General features: G+C 40.3%; 1 protein-coding gene across 1 annotated transcript in view; it reads left to right on the top strand.

Moving 5' to 3' along the window:
- VWF (von Willebrand factor) overlaps nucleotides 1-17,555 on the top strand; it is a 131,219-nt gene that overhangs the window by 98,547 nt on the left and 15,117 nt on the right. Inside the window, exons 38-46 of the mRNA XM_027665954.1 lie at nucleotides 1,281-1,486; nucleotides 3,759-3,861; nucleotides 3,972-4,046; nucleotides 4,575-4,679; nucleotides 5,159-5,364; nucleotides 6,732-6,881; nucleotides 13,047-13,157; nucleotides 15,017-15,200; nucleotides 16,438-16,478. Of these exons, the coding sequence (XP_027521755.1) occupies nucleotides 1,281-1,486; nucleotides 3,759-3,861; nucleotides 3,972-4,046; nucleotides 4,575-4,679; nucleotides 5,159-5,364; nucleotides 6,732-6,881; nucleotides 13,047-13,157; nucleotides 15,017-15,200; nucleotides 16,438-16,478 (1,181 nt within the window). The remainder of the gene's footprint in view (nucleotides 1-1,280; nucleotides 1,487-3,758; nucleotides 3,862-3,971; nucleotides 4,047-4,574; nucleotides 4,680-5,158; nucleotides 5,365-6,731; nucleotides 6,882-13,046; nucleotides 13,158-15,016; nucleotides 15,201-16,437; nucleotides 16,479-17,555) is intronic.

Below are 17,555 nucleotides of genomic sequence, written 5' to 3'. Positions count from 1 at the left end.
ATACTATTTCCAAGGACCTGGAGTGACAAGGGGGAATGTCTTCAAACTGACAGAGAGGAGGTTTAGATTGGATATTGGGAAGAAATTCTTCCCTGTGAGGGTGGGGAGGCCCTGGCACAGGTTGCCCAGAGAAGCTGTGGCTGCCCCATCCCTGGAAGTGTCCAAGGCCAGTTTGGATGGGGCTCTGAGCAGCCTGGGATAGTGGAACGTGTCCCTGCCCATGGCAGGGATTTGGAACTGGATGAGCTTTAAGGTCCCTCTCAACTCTCAGCATTCTATAATTCTATGAAATAATTGGAATAAACATGGCTTGAAGGAGGAAAGGGTTAATGTTAAATACATTACTTTTCTGTTTCCTTTGGCTGCTAAGTAGGGTGTGTGTAGATAGTTCAGCTGATGAACGTTTATTTGGCATCTCAGGTCTTCATTCAGTAATTTTCTTTCAGTGTTTTTTGTCAGGGGACTTAAAAAAAGTCTTATAAACCTCACAGCAGTCACAGACTGGGAAATAAGAAACACTTTTCCTAATTGAAGCTGTAAAAAAAAATAAAGTAGGCTTGAGGGAGTACACAGTATGGAAGCTGCATCCATAGGTTTCTTGAATAGCTGGAGCCTTAATTTTGTGTTTGCTTTTGGAGACAATAGTCCCAGTGTTGTGAATGCACCAGTAAAAATTTTAGAAGGACTTAGAGGTGAATGCATGTTTCCTTAATTCAGCTAGTTCTGTTAATGTGGCAAATCAGTAAAAAAGAAACAGAAATCTAGCAGGTGCGGTTTTGAAGTACCAAAATGGTTTTCAGCTTTCTTTAGTTTCCTGGGAACACTGTGGCCTATCAAGTTTAAAAAAAAAATAAATCAAAAATTTATTCAATGTTTTAGTCTGTCCTGGATGTTTTCTAGTCATGCGGTTATCAGTGCTTCTCTAATACACATAAAACTGGTTCTAAACTCTTATGTCTCTGGCCCAGTGTTGAAAACAAAGTTAGGCAGGTGAGCAACTCACCCAAACCATTGTATCATTGTCAGAGTAAGTCATGTGTTGTCTATTCATGTGGTTTGCTGATTTCTGTGTGGACTGTAATGGAGGCAAATGCCTTCCATCACTTTCCACTGTGGATTTTGTTAGTTTTAAAAAATGTGTTTTCCAGGATGTTAGTGTCTGCAAAGGCTGATGACCTTCTAAAATCCAAAGAATTCTAAAGAAAACTTGAATGGAGAGATTGATCTGTGTTTCAGATCTCTTTAGATAAAGGTTGTTGGTTTTTTTCTGTCTTCCTCAGCAATGAAATGTGCCACATACTTGACATATGATCACTGCCACGGAGCCTGCGTGAAGAGCTGTGAGAACAGTACCACAGTTAGTGTCTGCAAGGATTATCCCACAGAAGGCTGCTTCTGTCCAGAGGGACAGGTGATTTTTGGTGACAGCTGTGTTAGTGAAGAAGTCTGCACACAGTGTGTCACTGAAGATGGCACACGCCACCAGGTAACTACATACATGGCAACTTACCTTTGTGAGTGGTTGGGGTTTGTACTTTCACAAGTAAATCTGTCCTGTAAGTCTAATCCCCTTTGGATGCTTTATCTTCTAGCTCAGTTCCTCATAACCGGACGGTTGTCAGCCCCTTGTAGCTCCCCTACTGTGAAATTGGCTGGGATGGATATAAAATTCGCAGCTGGGACTGTACAGACCTGGAAAGGCATGACAAATCCACGTGGAGGGAGGTCTAGAGGAAAGAGTGGAGGGATGGCATAACCCCCATTCAGCAGGATCACTCCCCTTGACTTGCAAATATAATTCTCTTGAGGGAAAATATAGCTTGCAATGTGTATAATCGCTGCTCTAAACACAGATCAGTTGTGCACAACTCCTGGGTGACCCTGACAACTCTATTATTGTACTATGATTCTATATGAAACAGTTATTGCAAATGTAGATTAAAGTCTAGAATCTGTGTGCCTGAAATCCCTGAATCCTCAGGAAATGCAGTGCATTTTCCTTTTAAATAATAGTTTCAAGCACTTGTGGAGAAAAGCTCAGTGCACACCTTGGAAATAATGTCTGCAGTGATACCTACTTGTTGTTGCAGAAGTTCTGAAATTCAGGAGTTGTCCCAGGTCCCTTATTGGGTTTTAACTTCAACAACCTCTCATCTATTCCCCAATGGCCAGGCTCAGGAGCAGCTGCCTGGTGGAGGGCAGGAGGGATCAGCTCATGCAGTTGTTTTGTGTTGTCCATCATTGAAGGGTTAGTTGTGTGAGCAATACAACAGGCAGTGCAACTGGGGATGGGTCATGATTTCCTTAACCCCCTTCTTTCCCTCTGGGGTTCATTCCTCTGTTCTTTTCTAGCCCAAGTTGTTCCTGGATTCTCAGTACCAACACTCATAAAGAGCTTTACTAACACCATGCTCTCTTGTAATTTCTTCTGGTAATTAGGGAGAGACTCCTCCTCCTGAAGAAAACCTGCGTGAAGATCAAGCCTGCTGAAAATGTTAGAGCAAATGTTGTGATTCTCTTTCTGAAAGAGAAAAATGAAATAGCCACAATCTTTACACACACCCACCTGCAAATGTAGGAATTCTCTGTCTGCTGCCTTCTCAGGACTTGTTAAACCCTGAGGCCATGGAGTGTCCTGGCAGAGGGCAGAGTTGTTTTCCCAAGATAGTTTACTGTCAATACATTGATACAAGCTTTCTTTGACTGGGATATATTTTCTATAGATTAACCAGCCCTATGTAATTTGGTTCCTAAGCTTTGTTAAACCTCTGGTTGGCTTGTTCTAACATGCTTGGCATTTTATCCTTGTCATGTGGTTAACCTTGGAAAAGAAACTGCTTTTTGGACTCCTAGGATGGCTTAAAACATACAAATATCACTGGGTACAGGTGGCAGCATGCTGAGATATTTCCTTCCTTTCTTCTCATCACTCAAGGGCTCAGCAGAGCGTTAGTTTTGCTCCAGAGTTTTCTGGATGAACCATTTTCCTTTGTGCCATCCTAACCTGGTTCAGTTGTGCAAATGAACATTATTATCCCGTAATGCATCTTTTCCCTCTTACCTCCCTATTCACATTGGTGTTAAATGTTGATAGTTCTGTATAGGCAACTACATCTTCAACATCAATGATTTCCTCTCTCTCATGGGAAGGAGCAGTGGCTCAAAAATCACTTTCCTGGTGGTTTCTGAACATGCTTGTCACCTCCAGGTAGTCACTACAATGATAGTTTCAGTTTTGGGGTTGCTATAGTGCTTTTCTAGGCTTCAGTCCACTGGAGAATCAAGTGATGACACTCCAAATATTCTTAATTAAAGAAAAAAATGCACTGTTTATTTCTATGTGTTTAAGTATTAATGATTTGGAAAAGCAGACACTTCTACGTATTTCCCAAAATAATAATGTTTCCCTTATTACCCCTGAACATGCAATCATAGTATATAATTGCTCTACTGTTACTCACAATAGCTTGCAATTGCATGTGTAACATCTGAACATTTTTCGTGCTTAAAACGATAGTAATTTCTCATCCCACTCATGCATTCTTTACATCTTTTGCTAAGTTGGTACACTACAGTCATTTCAGAATTATGTGTCTCCTTAGTTTCTTAGTTTTAACAGAGCAACCAGCCAACCCTCCACAGAGACTTCTGATTTTCCAAGTTACTGTTGCTCACTCTCACACACTCCCATCACTAACATATCAGTGACCAGAATATTTGATTTCTTTCTAACAGTCTGTTGGGGTTTTTTCCTGCAGCACATGGAAACATGGATTCCTGCTGATGAGCCCTGCATGATCTGCACGTGTCTTGATAACCAGAAAATAAACTGCACGGTCCGACCTTGCCCAACTCTCAAACGTAAATCCATTTTGTTCTAAGTGTGACTGGGCTTGAATTGATGTTTTTGGGACCCTGGTTTTCTAGTTCTAATCCAAACTTGTTTTATGGATTCTTTTTTCTCACTCCAGCTGCTCAGTGTGGTCCATGTGAAATCCCTCATCTGCGCTGGGGCCCCGGCCAGTGCTGCCCCGAGTACGAGTGTGGTAGGTTCTCATAAACTTTTTGATTCTTCTGTCTGTACTTTTACCAGATATTCCTAAGATTTACAATCTTTTTTTTTTTTAAAATTTATTTAAATGCTGCATTTTTGAAACCACTGAATGACTGTGTAGTCATCCACGTGGAAAAAGAAAGAGCTCCTAAGGATGTGATTCTCCCTTCACTTCCAACTTTGTCCCTCTTTCTGTAACAGTTGAGGAAGGGAATGGAGCAATTTGTTTTTGTCTAAGTGACATTAGAATGGTCTTTTTTCAAGTATCTATTTTTGCATGGTCTATATTTGTCCATTAAATATAACATTAGAACCTTAATCCCCATAACCCAAGCTTGAACTCTTCTCTAAGCTATTTTGAAAACAAACTCTGACCTATTGAACTCTAATATACTTCATATTTTAGGACAGCAATTGAGTGTAGGAAAAAAAAGTTTAATGGGGATGTGCATTTTCTGTGTGTGTCTTAAGAACTGACTAGTCAGGCATGGTCTTAAACACTCTCGATTTCTGTTCCTAGTCTGTGATCTGGTTTCCTGTCATTTGCCTCCTGCCCCTGTCTGTGAGTTTGGCCAGCAGATTGCTCTGACCAACCCGGGAGAATGCAGACCAAATTATACATGTGGTAAGATATTTTTTCTTAGCAGGGAGAGAGACTGGAGCATTGCGTTTGAGCAACACTGACAACTTCCTTTAGACATTATTTTTCTCCCTTCTGAAAGGTTTAATTTTGAAGCCAACTGACATGTAATGATTTCACATACTTGAAAGAAGGGTGTTGTTGGCACTTTCTGAGTACACTTTTGAATTAAGGACTAGAGAAACACTCTGCTCTTGGACATGTACGCTCTGACCTTTATGCTTATTTTATACATCATGTTTGTATATGAGACAAGAATATTTTGGCAGGGCAGGAACTTTTCCTGAACCTGCAGCACAATCTTTGACCTGAGCCTTTTATATCTGCGTTACTACTTAGTCTTTAAGTAGATTTACAACAGCCTGCAGTAGCAATAAGTGCCTTGTTGCCAGAGAACTGTCTTGTTCTCTAGCAGTGCTCTGGAATTCCATGAGTTTCACATGGTACCCACCTTTTCCTGGTAGCCTGCAACAGGGAAGCATGCAGCTCAATTCCAAGACCTTCCTGCCCACCGCATCGGGAGCTGACTGTTACGAAGACCGAGTGCTGTGATAAATATGAGTGTACCTGCAACTGTAGGAACTCAACAGTGAGCTGCCCTTTGGGATATCTCTCCACGTCTCTCACCAATGACTGTGGCTGTGTATCCACCACCTGCGTTCCAGACAGGGTAAGGGAAAAGAAACGTCTTCTCCACAGATGACAGTGTCATTTATACATGGAGTGGCAGCACCAAAGTAAGCAGGTATTAACAAACTAATGAGACTGCTGGAAAATGGTGCCAGGGCACTTTTAATTTACATGTGGCTGAAAGACATACTGATGCTTCTTCTATTACAGTAATTTATTCTGACAGAACCAATCCATTTTTTGTGGCTTTGATACAACCAGATTTAAAAAAAACCCCAAAAGCATAGACATATATCTATAAAATACTTACATATATATAAAATACCTATATATATGTATAAAATACATATATATATATATATATGTACCAAACCATTTGAAATTTAAAGGTCATTCAAACAGGAATTTCAATGGTAATTTTTAGATTTTCAGTTTGGTTTTGGATAACAGAGCTACATGCCTTTGCATCACTACAGTAAATATATATTCTTCCAATCCCATACTAAATTTATGGAAATATTTGGTATACCTTAGACCTAAACTCTTTGTACCTGTTGATTACCTTTGTTACTGCTGGAGGTGTTGTATCCTATAAGAACTATATTGTCACTTTTAAGATTTTGCCAAATTAATACTTCACTCTGTTAAAGCTTCACTAGGGTATATTTTTCTTATTTTGCATGCCTTTTAGTAAGTTTTTATACTATGTCTACTTTTAAGGTAAGCCTACTTAGAGGAGAAATTGCAGGGCAAGCGAGCTTTCTCATTAAACTTTAACATAGGGTTATATTTTCTTGCATCTCGGGAGTTCTAGCTTTTTTTTTCCTGTTTCTAAGTAGTTCATGACCTTGCATAATTCGTTTTATATCTCTGGGACTTACTTGCTATATCTGTAAAAATAAGTGGTGCTCTTCTCTTTGACACCATGCTGTAAAATGTACTAATAGAAAGTTCAATGGAAGAGATGGCACTGCTTTTTGGGGTAGCTGTGATGGCCTAAGGATACAAGAGAATGAGTGCTTTTAGCCCCAAGTAGGATCTTTCCAGGTCAGATGATTTAACTGGAAGAAGTTTTGCATGCAAGGCTCCTTCTACAGGACTCACTGTTTGGTATCTCTAAATATTGTGTCACATTATACTTACAGGGAAACTGAGTCAGACCCCAGGCAATTCCACCGACTGCAGATAAAATTCTCCAGTTTATTATTTAGAAAGCTTTAGATTTTATTTTTCCTTTCCTCAACAGAATGGCCACAATTTTAAGACCTGTAGCATTTCTAGGGGGTTAAAAATATTCCATAAAATTTTTAATAGGTTTCACACCTTAAAATACAGCCTTTTGGAGGCAGCAGTGTGCCCTTACAGCAGCAGTGTGCTCTTTCATGTGTTAATTGTTGCATTTAATAGGTGTGTGTGCACAACAACATAATCTACTCCGTTGGAACGACCTGGGAAGATGGTTGCAGGGAATGCTCTTGCACTGGTATGAGGGATGATGTTACGGGACTTCAGATGATGGAATGTCGTGACAAAGTGTGTAACACGTTCTGCTCTCGGGTGAGTAAATATCTAAACAGTGCTTTAGCCAGCAGAGCCCTGATGGGGATCTGAAATGATTGCTTTTAAACCTGCTTGTTTACAGAGAAACCAGAGAAAAATAGAAAATAAGTGTTGTAGCAACGAAATTATCTTGGGAACGGAGTCTAAGAGGGCCTGAGCATTACTGACTTGATTTTAGTGTTATTGTTTTAGGATCGTATCCTGCTGCCAAGAAAATCAGTGACAAGTTTATTTTGTATTTTGATAAAAGAAAAACTGCATCCTGAAGTGTCTGTCATTTACACCACTTGCACAATAAGTGCTCATGATGTCTGAAGTTCAATTACAAATGTCTGTTCTAGCTCAAGTTCACTTTCTGAAGTTCACATTTCAGATCTGTCTGTTGCTCAGCTCAGCCCATTGTAGCAGTAATAACACCACATGCTGTGGCCTTTATTACGCTCAGACATCTGCTACATGCCATAAAATTCCGTGTTGTTTTGGAAGCCTGCAAAGGAAGTATGAGCTGCTCTGTTGTATTGACATAGCTGGTCAAGCAGGAACAGACAGATAATTGGTACAAAAAGTTGGTGGAGGAATATGACTTAAGTTGGATATTAAGAAAAGGTTTTCACCCAGAGGGTGGTTGAGCACTGGAAAAGACTCCCCAGGGAAGTAGTCATGGCACCAAACCTGTCTAAGAAGTTCAAGGACAACACTCTCAGACACATGGTGGGATTGTTGGAGCTGTCCTGTGCAGGGCCAGGAGTTGGACTTGGTGATCCATGATTGTATGACTTGAAGCAGCTCCTCCATAGTCTGTGGTCTCACGTGCTCACAATCTGCAGGTTGAGGAGGCTGTGCAGGGTCCATGTGGAGCAACTGTTTGGGGTTCAGAGAATTCTCTGAGGTCTTTTTTGACCCAGGATTTTCCCCATGAGTTTGTCCTTCCTTGAACCATGAACTGAAATACAGAAGCAGCTAATTTGTTTTATTGCCCAGTGCAGAAGCAAAGATGAGCTGGTTAATGCTCTTCAAATCTGAGTTTTAAAATGTTTGTATAAGGCTACATATTGCATCAGCCCCCATAAAATTCAAACAGTTGGCCAAGCAACATTTCCAAATGTGTGTTGTAATATCTTTAATAATGTGTCTGGGAGTCAAAGATTGACCTTGGGCATAGAGCATTTATGTGCAGCACCTCAAGACTCAATGTTCTGGCAGAAACCTCGAATTGTCTAAGTAGTTTTAAATTATCTTTTAAATTTATTTATGTGTTTTAAACCAGTAAATCATGCACTGAAATCTGACTATGAATTTTTCAGTTAAGCAAACCAATATCTGTACAGCATTTCTCATTTCTGAACTCTATTAAGATAATTGTGCCCTGGTTTTCAAAGAATTTCAAATGCCTTAACGCAACTATATCTCAATATAATTTAACTTATAGTTTCTGTATCAGAACAGGGCTGGATAGCACATATGTGTGTGTACTTGAGAAGCTATGAACAAGATATAAACTTTTTTTGAATAATATTTTCCTCTGCTATGTCTTAAATGCTGCATCATTCTCTAGGACCAGAGCAAAAACCCAATTCATTAGAGAAAAACTAACAAACCACAATAATGCTTCTGCAAGTGCAGAGTTGGGTGAGAAAGTTCTGAGGTTGCCAAATGCAGTGAAAACATGAGGGTAGATGTGAGAGTTTTCAGCTGTTGCAAGAGAATCCCTTCAGTTTGTTGTTTCTAGTATGGCAATTACTATGAAATACTAGATCTGAAATATCTGGCTGTGTTTCAGCTCATAGCCATAGCTTTATCAATGATTTGTTAGTCAATAAACTATTGCAGAACTGCAGTTCCTTGACATTGCAGTATCAAAAAAAACCCCAACCTGTTTAAGAACAAATAAAATGACTAGGTGGAAATGCTGCCAGTTCTTTTTTGGGAATCTGTCATTTTTTCTGCTCCTTTAATGGTATCAAAGTTGTAAAACCAAAACTGTGGCTGTTGGAGTACCTGGATAGCTCAGATTTTTTTTCCTTTGCTTATTCCTGATTCATGGATATACGTATCAAGGATAGCAGTAGTCCTGTAATGCTGTTTGAATAGACTTTAAAGCTTATTTTTCAGTGCAGAATAAATGGCATTGAAAGTTGTATTTGCATTAAATACATACTTTAATCATGGATCATTACTAAGATGACATTTAGGTTCTCTGCTGCTCATGGTCATTAATTTCATTGTCAGGTGTTAAAGTTGTGCAGTATCTTGTATGACTGTGTCCTCTGACTTTTGTGAAAACAGTTTGGAGTTTTTTTGTCTAGCTACACAAAAAGAGGAAAAAAACCCCCAAAATCCCATAATATGTACCTTCTTCATGTTTATGAATAAAAAATGGTGCTGTTGTCCTTACTATGGCAAAACTCAAATCAAATTGTATCTGTAATTTTGGAGTAAGGTAAATAAATGCTATGGAAAAAAGGTGGATGTTTCATTTAAATGAACGAATTAATTGAATAATTTAAAGTATTAGATGATTATGAGAACAATAAAGCATAGGTTTCTGGGGTAAGTGTTTAAGACAAAACCAAATGTTTGTAAATTAATTAGGTTAGATTTCCAAGCATCTTGATTAATTAACTTAAAATAAAGAATATTTGTCCCTTACATGCAAAAGCATAGTGAATGATGGTTATAATGTATATTGACTGCAAAAGCTAGGACTTTAATCTCCAGTATTTTAAAGGAATATTCTCCTTTGAAGTAGCATATAAAGCATGGTAGTAAATGGCTTAATAGCGTATATTAAGGGGAGGCCAAAGAAAATAATGTAAAAGGAAGACTGTTTGAATATTACATGTGCAGAATCTCATTTAAAATCTGTGGAAGTCTCGGGATGCAATTTCAAACATCCTGCTTGCATTTTAAAGCATATTTTGTTATGGGAATTAGGAAATGGTACTTTAATGTTCTAGAGACAGCTCTGTTTGTAAGTCCTCACCTGTGGTAAATGAGTGCAGCTCCAGGGAAGTCTCCAGAATTGTCCTGGCTTATCACCACTGAAGATTTTGCTTTCAGCATTTCAAGTTGATTTCTATCCATCTCAATGGGTTTTTTCTCAGTTTACTGGTGCCATTTTCATTGTCTTTGGTTCCTCCCAACACTCTCTAGGTACCATCATCTCAATATGTAAAAGGCAAACAGTGGAGCATTCTTCAAAACACTGTGTTGAGGAATAATTTCTGTTCTTTCCTGCTTTGTTGGCCAACAGGCAGGACAGAGTTTTCTGGCCCAAGCCTTAGCACTCTAGAAGAGATGAACTACGTGTCCTGAGCAAAACTAGAATAAAGGAGGGAGTTCAGACACAAGGGCTGCCTTGTGGTGCCTCACCCCTTCCCTCCTGGGGCAGGAAAATTGGTTTAGTCCTGTAAAATAAAGCTTTTGTTGTTCCTGTGGGCCCAAATTTCCGCTGTGTGAGGTGCAAAAGGTGGGATTTTCTAATGATGAAATATTTCTAAAGCTGTGGAGGATCTGTGACTGTGAGGAGTCACTGTCCACCTTATTCCTCAAGTACAGAGAGATGCTCTGCTTTTTAAGGAGCTCATAGGCTGTTGCAGGTGGTTCAGGGGGTGTGTTAGAAGTTCAGCAGGTGCTGAGATTGGGAGCTGTGATCTGTGTTTCTTCCCCTTAGGAATCAGAGTCCCCAGGTTTTGAACACACCAAGCACCAAAAGGGCCACTCAGGCAGGTTGAACTGTCCAAACCCTACATTAGTACATGAAGGACATGGACCTGCTGGAGCAAGTCCAGAGGAGGCACCAAGATGATCAGAGGGATGGAGCAGCTCTGCTGTGAGGAAAGGCTGAGAGAGTTGGGATTGTTCAGCCTGGAGAAGAGAAGGCTCTGGGATGACCTAATTGTAGTCTTTCAGTACCTGAAGAGAGCCCACAAGGAAGATGGAGAGAGACTTATTTCCAAGGGCCTGGAGTGACAGGACAAGGGGGAATGGCTTCAAACTGACAGAGAGGAGGTTTAGATTGGATATTAGGAAGAAATTCTTCCCTGTGAGGATGGTGAGGCCCTGACACAGGTTGCCCAGAGAAGCTGTGGCTGCCCCATCCCTGCAAGTGTCCAAGGCCAGGCTGGATGGGGTCTGAGCAACCTGGGATAGTGGAAGGTGTCCCTTGCCATGACAGGGGCTGGAACAAGATGATCTTTAAGGTCCCTTCCAACACAGGCCATTCTATGATTCTATGATCTTGTCAGTGCCTTAGGGGTGCAAATCACCCCTGGAGTCTGCTGTGTAGCACCTCTTTGCACTTAAGATGTCTCTGTTCAAACCAACTTAGTGAAATTTGGGTCCTGCAGCTGGATTTTGCTTTATTCTAGACACAAACATGTCATGGATTTTTACTTCTCTGGGTTTGCCACACAAATAAAAAGTTGCATGTGATACTTCCAATGCTTCAGACCTGTATTTAGCAGCTAAAAGTAACATAAAACACAAAGAACAACTTTCCCCCCAAAGCTGGGTCAAACTCTGGCATCACATTTTATAATATTATATGAAATACACTTCCATATCAAAGTTCACTGATTATCAAGGTTTGCTAATGTGCTTCATGTTGCAAATCTGGGATATTTCATGAAGGGAGGGAGCAGTTGAGAATACTTCAGTAATTCAGTTCAAAGGGTTTGACCAAAATAAAATTACGCTTATTTTCATTGACATTTTTCACATGAACAGTATTTTCTATGGCAGAACATCTTTCTTTCAACTCTGTATTGAAATCAGTGTTATGTTTTCCCCCTTGGAGATTGCTTGGCTATTAAATGTAGAATATATTATTTCTAATTAGATTAAAGCTCATTGCTTTCTTTCACTTAGATACTCCAATGTTTAAGTATTTGGTTACTTGTTTCAGGAGATGAATATGTATTAAAACTGAGAATTGGGATTCCTGTTGTTTCTATGGTATTTTTCCTTTTTTTTTTTAGTTGACCTATTTATAATTTCCCTGAATTCACAAGATTTTTTTAGTTCTCTGCTCTATGAATGTATCAGAGGTTCTGCTGTTCAATTATAATTTTCATGCTGCTGATTTAATTTTCCATAATTAAGTGTTAGACTTCGATAAGTTACATTATCTCTAGTGTTGCATAGTAGTTTCATTTTATGTTATCTTAATTTCTAGAATTTTTTTAAAATACCTTTTACAGTTAATGTATGGGCTTATATTGTTTTGGACTTGGCAGTGCTGGGTTAATGGTTCAATTTGATGATCTTAAAGGTCTTTTTCAACTTAAATGATTCTGTGATTGTATGAAAAGATGAAATGATCAATCAAAACTGATCCCTGGACTACATCTGACCAACCTTTTCTCTCTGCTTAAGCACAGGGCAGCCAGATATTTGAATGTGTTCAGACTGAATTCTACCCTTGAATTCTCAAGAGTGGGAAGGGGAGTTTTGAGTGCTGATTAATCTCCAAGACACCACAAGAACAATTTTTCCCTTTAATTTTCTTTTATAAAATATTTATTTATATAAATATATTTATATATATATAATGTAAAATATTTTTAAAATAAAAAATAAATCTCATAACTATATATGCGTTGTATGTAAAAACAGCGACTTAAAACATAGTGGGCTTATTTAAACTGGATATATATTCACATGTAGTTTTCTCTCAAAATTTACCTAATAGCAGGGCAATTCTGGCAACCTTAGAGATGGACTTATTTTTTCTTTTGCACTTCTCTGTGGGGCTGTATTATTGGGAAGACTTGCTCTTTACAACTTGCTAAAAGAAACTACACAAGGCCCACCTGTCGAATTGGCATGACCCAAGCAAGGACAGCATCTCCAGTTAGTCCATGTAGCTGCAGTGAACGTGTCTTCAAAATACAGACTAGGCAGGAACTAATGAGATAAGAATTTCTGCTTCTAAAGTTGTGTGCATTTTAATTTATCTCTTCTGACAGGTGATGTTAAAGGTTTAACAGGATGCTGAGCTGGGTCAACCACTTGTAATAGCAACGTGTGGCCTTACAGTTGTTTTTCAAGCTCCCCTTTTCAGAAACTAGTGCTGATATTAAACATTGAACCCTTTTAGGATCAATCTTCTCATTTGTCTTCTGTTCCTGGATCAGTCAGTCCTTTTCTTTTCTCCTACAGGGATACAAGTATGTTGTCCCAGAAGGGGAGTGCTGTGGGAGGTGCCAGAAGGTTGCCTGTGAGGAGCCCCGGTTTCGGCCTCGGGGGGATGCAGATCCTCCTTTGTATCAGGTGAGGTGCCAGTGGTGTGGACACTTCCTTTTCCAGCAGAAACACCCTGGAATGGTTTCATGTTCCACAGAAGGAGGTGAAGAAGACACCAGCTGTTTCTTCAACACATCATGCAGCACTGGGGAACAATGGTTCACATGGCATGTGACTTACCCACTTGATTCTAACAAGTAAACCTACCCCACCCTTTTCTGGGTAATATGTTTTGTGTAAAATTACTGATTTCAGAAATGGTAGCTTGAAGGAATGTTAGTGGGACATAATGCTGTCAGCTATTTACTTAAATTATCCCAGTTAATTTGTACTGCTCTCTGAACAGCAGGTGGATGGGGTAGTAGAATGCTTGATTTTCACAGTCCTATTCAAATAGGATATCCTATTTGGTACACACTGAAATATCAGGAAATCAATGAGGATAGAAAGGTGAATTATTCTCTGGTTGCTGAAGATGATTGCTGCATGTCAGATCAGACCACAGTGGTCCAGGCCACACTTGTTTTCTGCTCAAAATAACAGTTTATTTTCAGCAATGTGCCTCTTCCCTGAGGATTCAAAGACCCACCAGGAAGTGAGTGCATGCAACGCCCATTTAAAATGCACTGCAGATACTCTACCACTCTGCAAAGCTATTTGGACATTTGTTTTTTTCTTCCTTACAATTTTAATTCCTTCAGTCTATTCAGCACTCTATCCCTAACCCAGCCACCCTTGGCAAGCTTTTGCCAGCCTCAGTAGCCTTAAATTGCTTAATTCTGTGTAGAGCTTTGGATTCAACAAAGGCAAGAACAGTAATTTAAATATATTTAATAAGCCATCCTATATTTTTTCCTCCAAGTGCTGTTCTTTATAACCTATCTGTGTCTTTATCTACATCTCACTTTCACATATTTAGTATTAACTTTTTAATTCCTTATTTGACAAAGGAATCTCCTGCTGTCTTAAAAAACCCTGACATGTTAATGTATCATTTTGCAGCCTGCCTCTTCCCTGATTTTAACAAGGACATTTCTTAATGTGGATCAATAATTTTCATAAAACAAGTCTTCAGAAGCCCTATTTAATGTCCCACTGTGTTATACTCTGCAGTCTCTTTCTTGCTATATCCTCTTTGAAATCTTTTGTCACTAACTGAGAACTAAATATTTAAACACATGAGAGGAAAGTGTAGCCTGAGAGCAAAGATGTTTGAATTTACTGCAGTTGAGGGTCTGATTTTCACTTTCACTGTTCTTGAAGTGTGTTTGGGATGGTACCAGTGGAGGCATAAAGCTGCAAAGCAGCGACCAGCTCCTCCCAGCACTGAACTGTGGCGGTATCTTCTTTCTGACCTGTGGTGATGTCCCTTCCCATAAATAGCACTTGAAGTTCCCACTTTGTCTGACCCCATGGGTGATTGTAATCAGTAAAACTATCAACAGGTCCTGGATCTGGTCTCTTCTACATTTACAAGTGTTTTCAGGTCTAGAGCCTATTGCCAAAGCCTTCTTTGGGCTTAGCAGAGCTCATTTGCAGCAGGCTCCAGCAGAAAGAGGGCCAACTCAGCCACACAGCAATGCAGTGCATCCAACTACCAGGCAACAAATGCAGATTTAAATCTACTTAGAAGTGCTTTTTACATATGTTATTTGACCTGTCCTTTTATTTTCCACCTCTAGGAATTATCCCTGTAATTCCTATTCTCTACAAACAAAGCAGCTCTATAAAGTGATCGTCATGGTAAGGATTTGTGGAGAACAGGCTGTTCCTGATGGAGTAAATCTGCTTTTGGCAAACTAGCATGCTGGCCGTGGTGGTTTTCTCTCTCTCCAGTGGCACAAATACTGCTGCCTATATTTAATTCTTTTATAATTTCCCATCAGGTCGGCTCAGAGTGGCGATCCCCCTTCAACCGCTGCGTTATCAACTCCTGTGTCCAGGTGAACAATGAGGTTTTTGTGCAGGAAAAGAATGTTTCTTGTGCTCAGATGGATGTGCCTGCCTGCCCAGAGGGAACTGAGCTGCAGTGCAACCAAATAATTGACTGCTGTCCTTCCTGCAGATGTGGTAAGGTTTTGTGTATGACAAACGGATGGTCCTGTGCAGGACCAGGAGTTGGACTCAATGACCCTTGTGGGTCCCTTCCAACTCAGCATTCCTTCCAGCTTCTTCCCAGCTGGCATTCACTGTCTCCTGTTGAACCATGTGCCGTTGAAGCTCTTTTACATTGCTTCAGAGACACATACTGGGCTTTGTTTCTGCATTGCTAGGCGTTTAAGAGAGCTTGAGATGCTTTTGACCTATGAAGGTTCAAAGCTCTTTCCAGTACCTGCCAGGAAAAGGAGTTTGCAGGCAGCCGTGTTGCCCTCTGCCTGTCTCTGAGATTGTGGCTGTGCATGAGCTGGCCATGTGTGCTGGCAGTCAGAACTCCCCCCATGCCCTGGGCTGCACCAAAAGCAGTGTGGGCAGCAGGGTAGGGGGGATTCTGCCCCTTTGCCCCCTCTGGGGAGAGCCCCCTGCAGTGCTGCCTCCAGCTCTGGAGCCCACAAGGAAGATGGAGAGAGACTGTTTACCATGTAGTGATAGGACAAGGGGGAATGGCTTCAAACAGTGAGAGTAGGTTTAGGTTAGGTATTAGGAAGAAATTCTTCCCTGTGAGGGTGGTGAGGCCCTGGCACAGGTTGCCCAGAGAAGCTGTGACTGCCCCATCACTGGAAGTGTTCCAAGCCAGTTTGGATGGTGCTCTGAGCAACCTGGTCTAGTGGTGTCCCTGCCCATGACAGGAGGGTTGGAAAAAGATGATCTTTCATCCCTTCCAGTGTGCCTATGATTCTGTGATTCCTAGCATAGACTTGGCTCCAAAGTCCAAATCTAAAGATGTGGCTAATTGGCCTCAATTTGGGAGGACTCACAGTCGTGTTTAGTTGACAACTATGTGTGCAACCACAGCCTGAGGAGGTAGCAGTGGGAAGAGGAGAGGATATACACACTCTAACTTGCAGAAAACCTGGGTGCATCTTCTGAGAATGTGAGGCTTGAACTGGAGGGGAAAATTTACATTGTACCATGTACTTGTTAAAAAATAGCTCAGCAAGGGATATTTTGATGTGGAATTAAGGATAACTGACAAATATTGCTGCCTTTCAAGGTGTAATGTAAGAGGGCTCAGATATGACTCTTTACAGTGAAACTTGGTGTACATTTCTTCAAGTTGGAACTATCATAAGTCATACCTGTGATTGATTAAATCTTGGTACTGTCATTATAATGGTAATGCTAAATGGAATATTGTCTTCTTTTTCAGTCCCCTTGAATGGTTGTCCTTTGAATGGCACTATAATTGGGGTAAGACACAATTCCTTTTACTTGTGATGGTAAGAGATTTAGATATATGAATGAGCTTTTGAAGGAAACACACTTTCCAGAATATACACAGAGAGAATAAAGGGCAGCTTTTTTCAGACACAATCTCTGCAAGGGAGACCTTGGAGTAAAAGCAGTGGCAAGGGACTCAGCATGTCTGTGTCCAGCTCATGACCCTGCCATGGTCTTCCTATATGACAGTAAGTATTTCTGCAAAATAGGGACAGTAATGTTTCCTTTTCTTGAAAGGGTGCTTGAGAAAAGTGCTTAGAAATGGTGATAATCTGCGTTATGTAATGGTTTGCAGACTACCAAACACACAGGAAACTATCTGCGAGGGTTAATCTCAGAAATGATCCTTGCCCACTTCAGGGAAGCAGAAACTTCCCATATTCTGTTTAGAGGATAAGGCAGATTAAAAAAGGATGGAGACTTGCTCCACCTGTGTGGAAGGAGAGGTATCCCTCCTTGGCTATTAGCAGGAACAGGAAAGCTGAGCTTCCTCACTGTTTGACCTCTTTTCCCTTTCAAGATCCCTGCTGATATGCCCTCTGAGGAAATTTTTCCTCAACTGTGTATTTAATGGATAGATTAAGACATGTTTAACCCAGCCCATGACAGTGGGAATGATGGGAGTTAAGCATCTGATCTCATTTATGCCGAATTTATCTTTGGCGAGGTTTGTCAATTGTCCATTGTTTCCCTAAATCCATATTCTGGCAGCACCTCTGGTGTCAAGGAGCTCTAAATATTCTCATCATCCCCCAGGGAAACAGGTTCTCTTTTAGTCATTTAACCTAACTTTTAGCCTCTGTATTCCTGCTTTGTCAACATATGTCTTCCTTTTTCATTTATTTAAAGGTGAATTTACTCAAATCTCTTCCTATTTTAGAGGAGATGTGGCGGGGGAACATTTCTCCATCTATTTCCCTTGGCTTGGATTTTTTTTTTCATAGTTTATCAGTATTTTAGAGCTAAAGTCATGTCATCAAGCATCCATCATTCTGTGTAGGGATTACTTCCCTGGAGAACTAAATCCAAGGAATAACTCTGCCTTTC

Source organism: Corapipo altera, unplaced genomic scaffold (genome assembly GCF_003945725.1).
Source record: "Corapipo altera isolate COAL_440 unplaced genomic scaffold, ASM394572v1 249, whole genome shotgun sequence".
Lineage (NCBI taxonomy): Eukaryota > Metazoa > Chordata > Aves > Passeriformes > Pipridae > Corapipo > Corapipo altera.
This window is presented reverse-complemented; position numbering and strand designations above follow the sequence as displayed.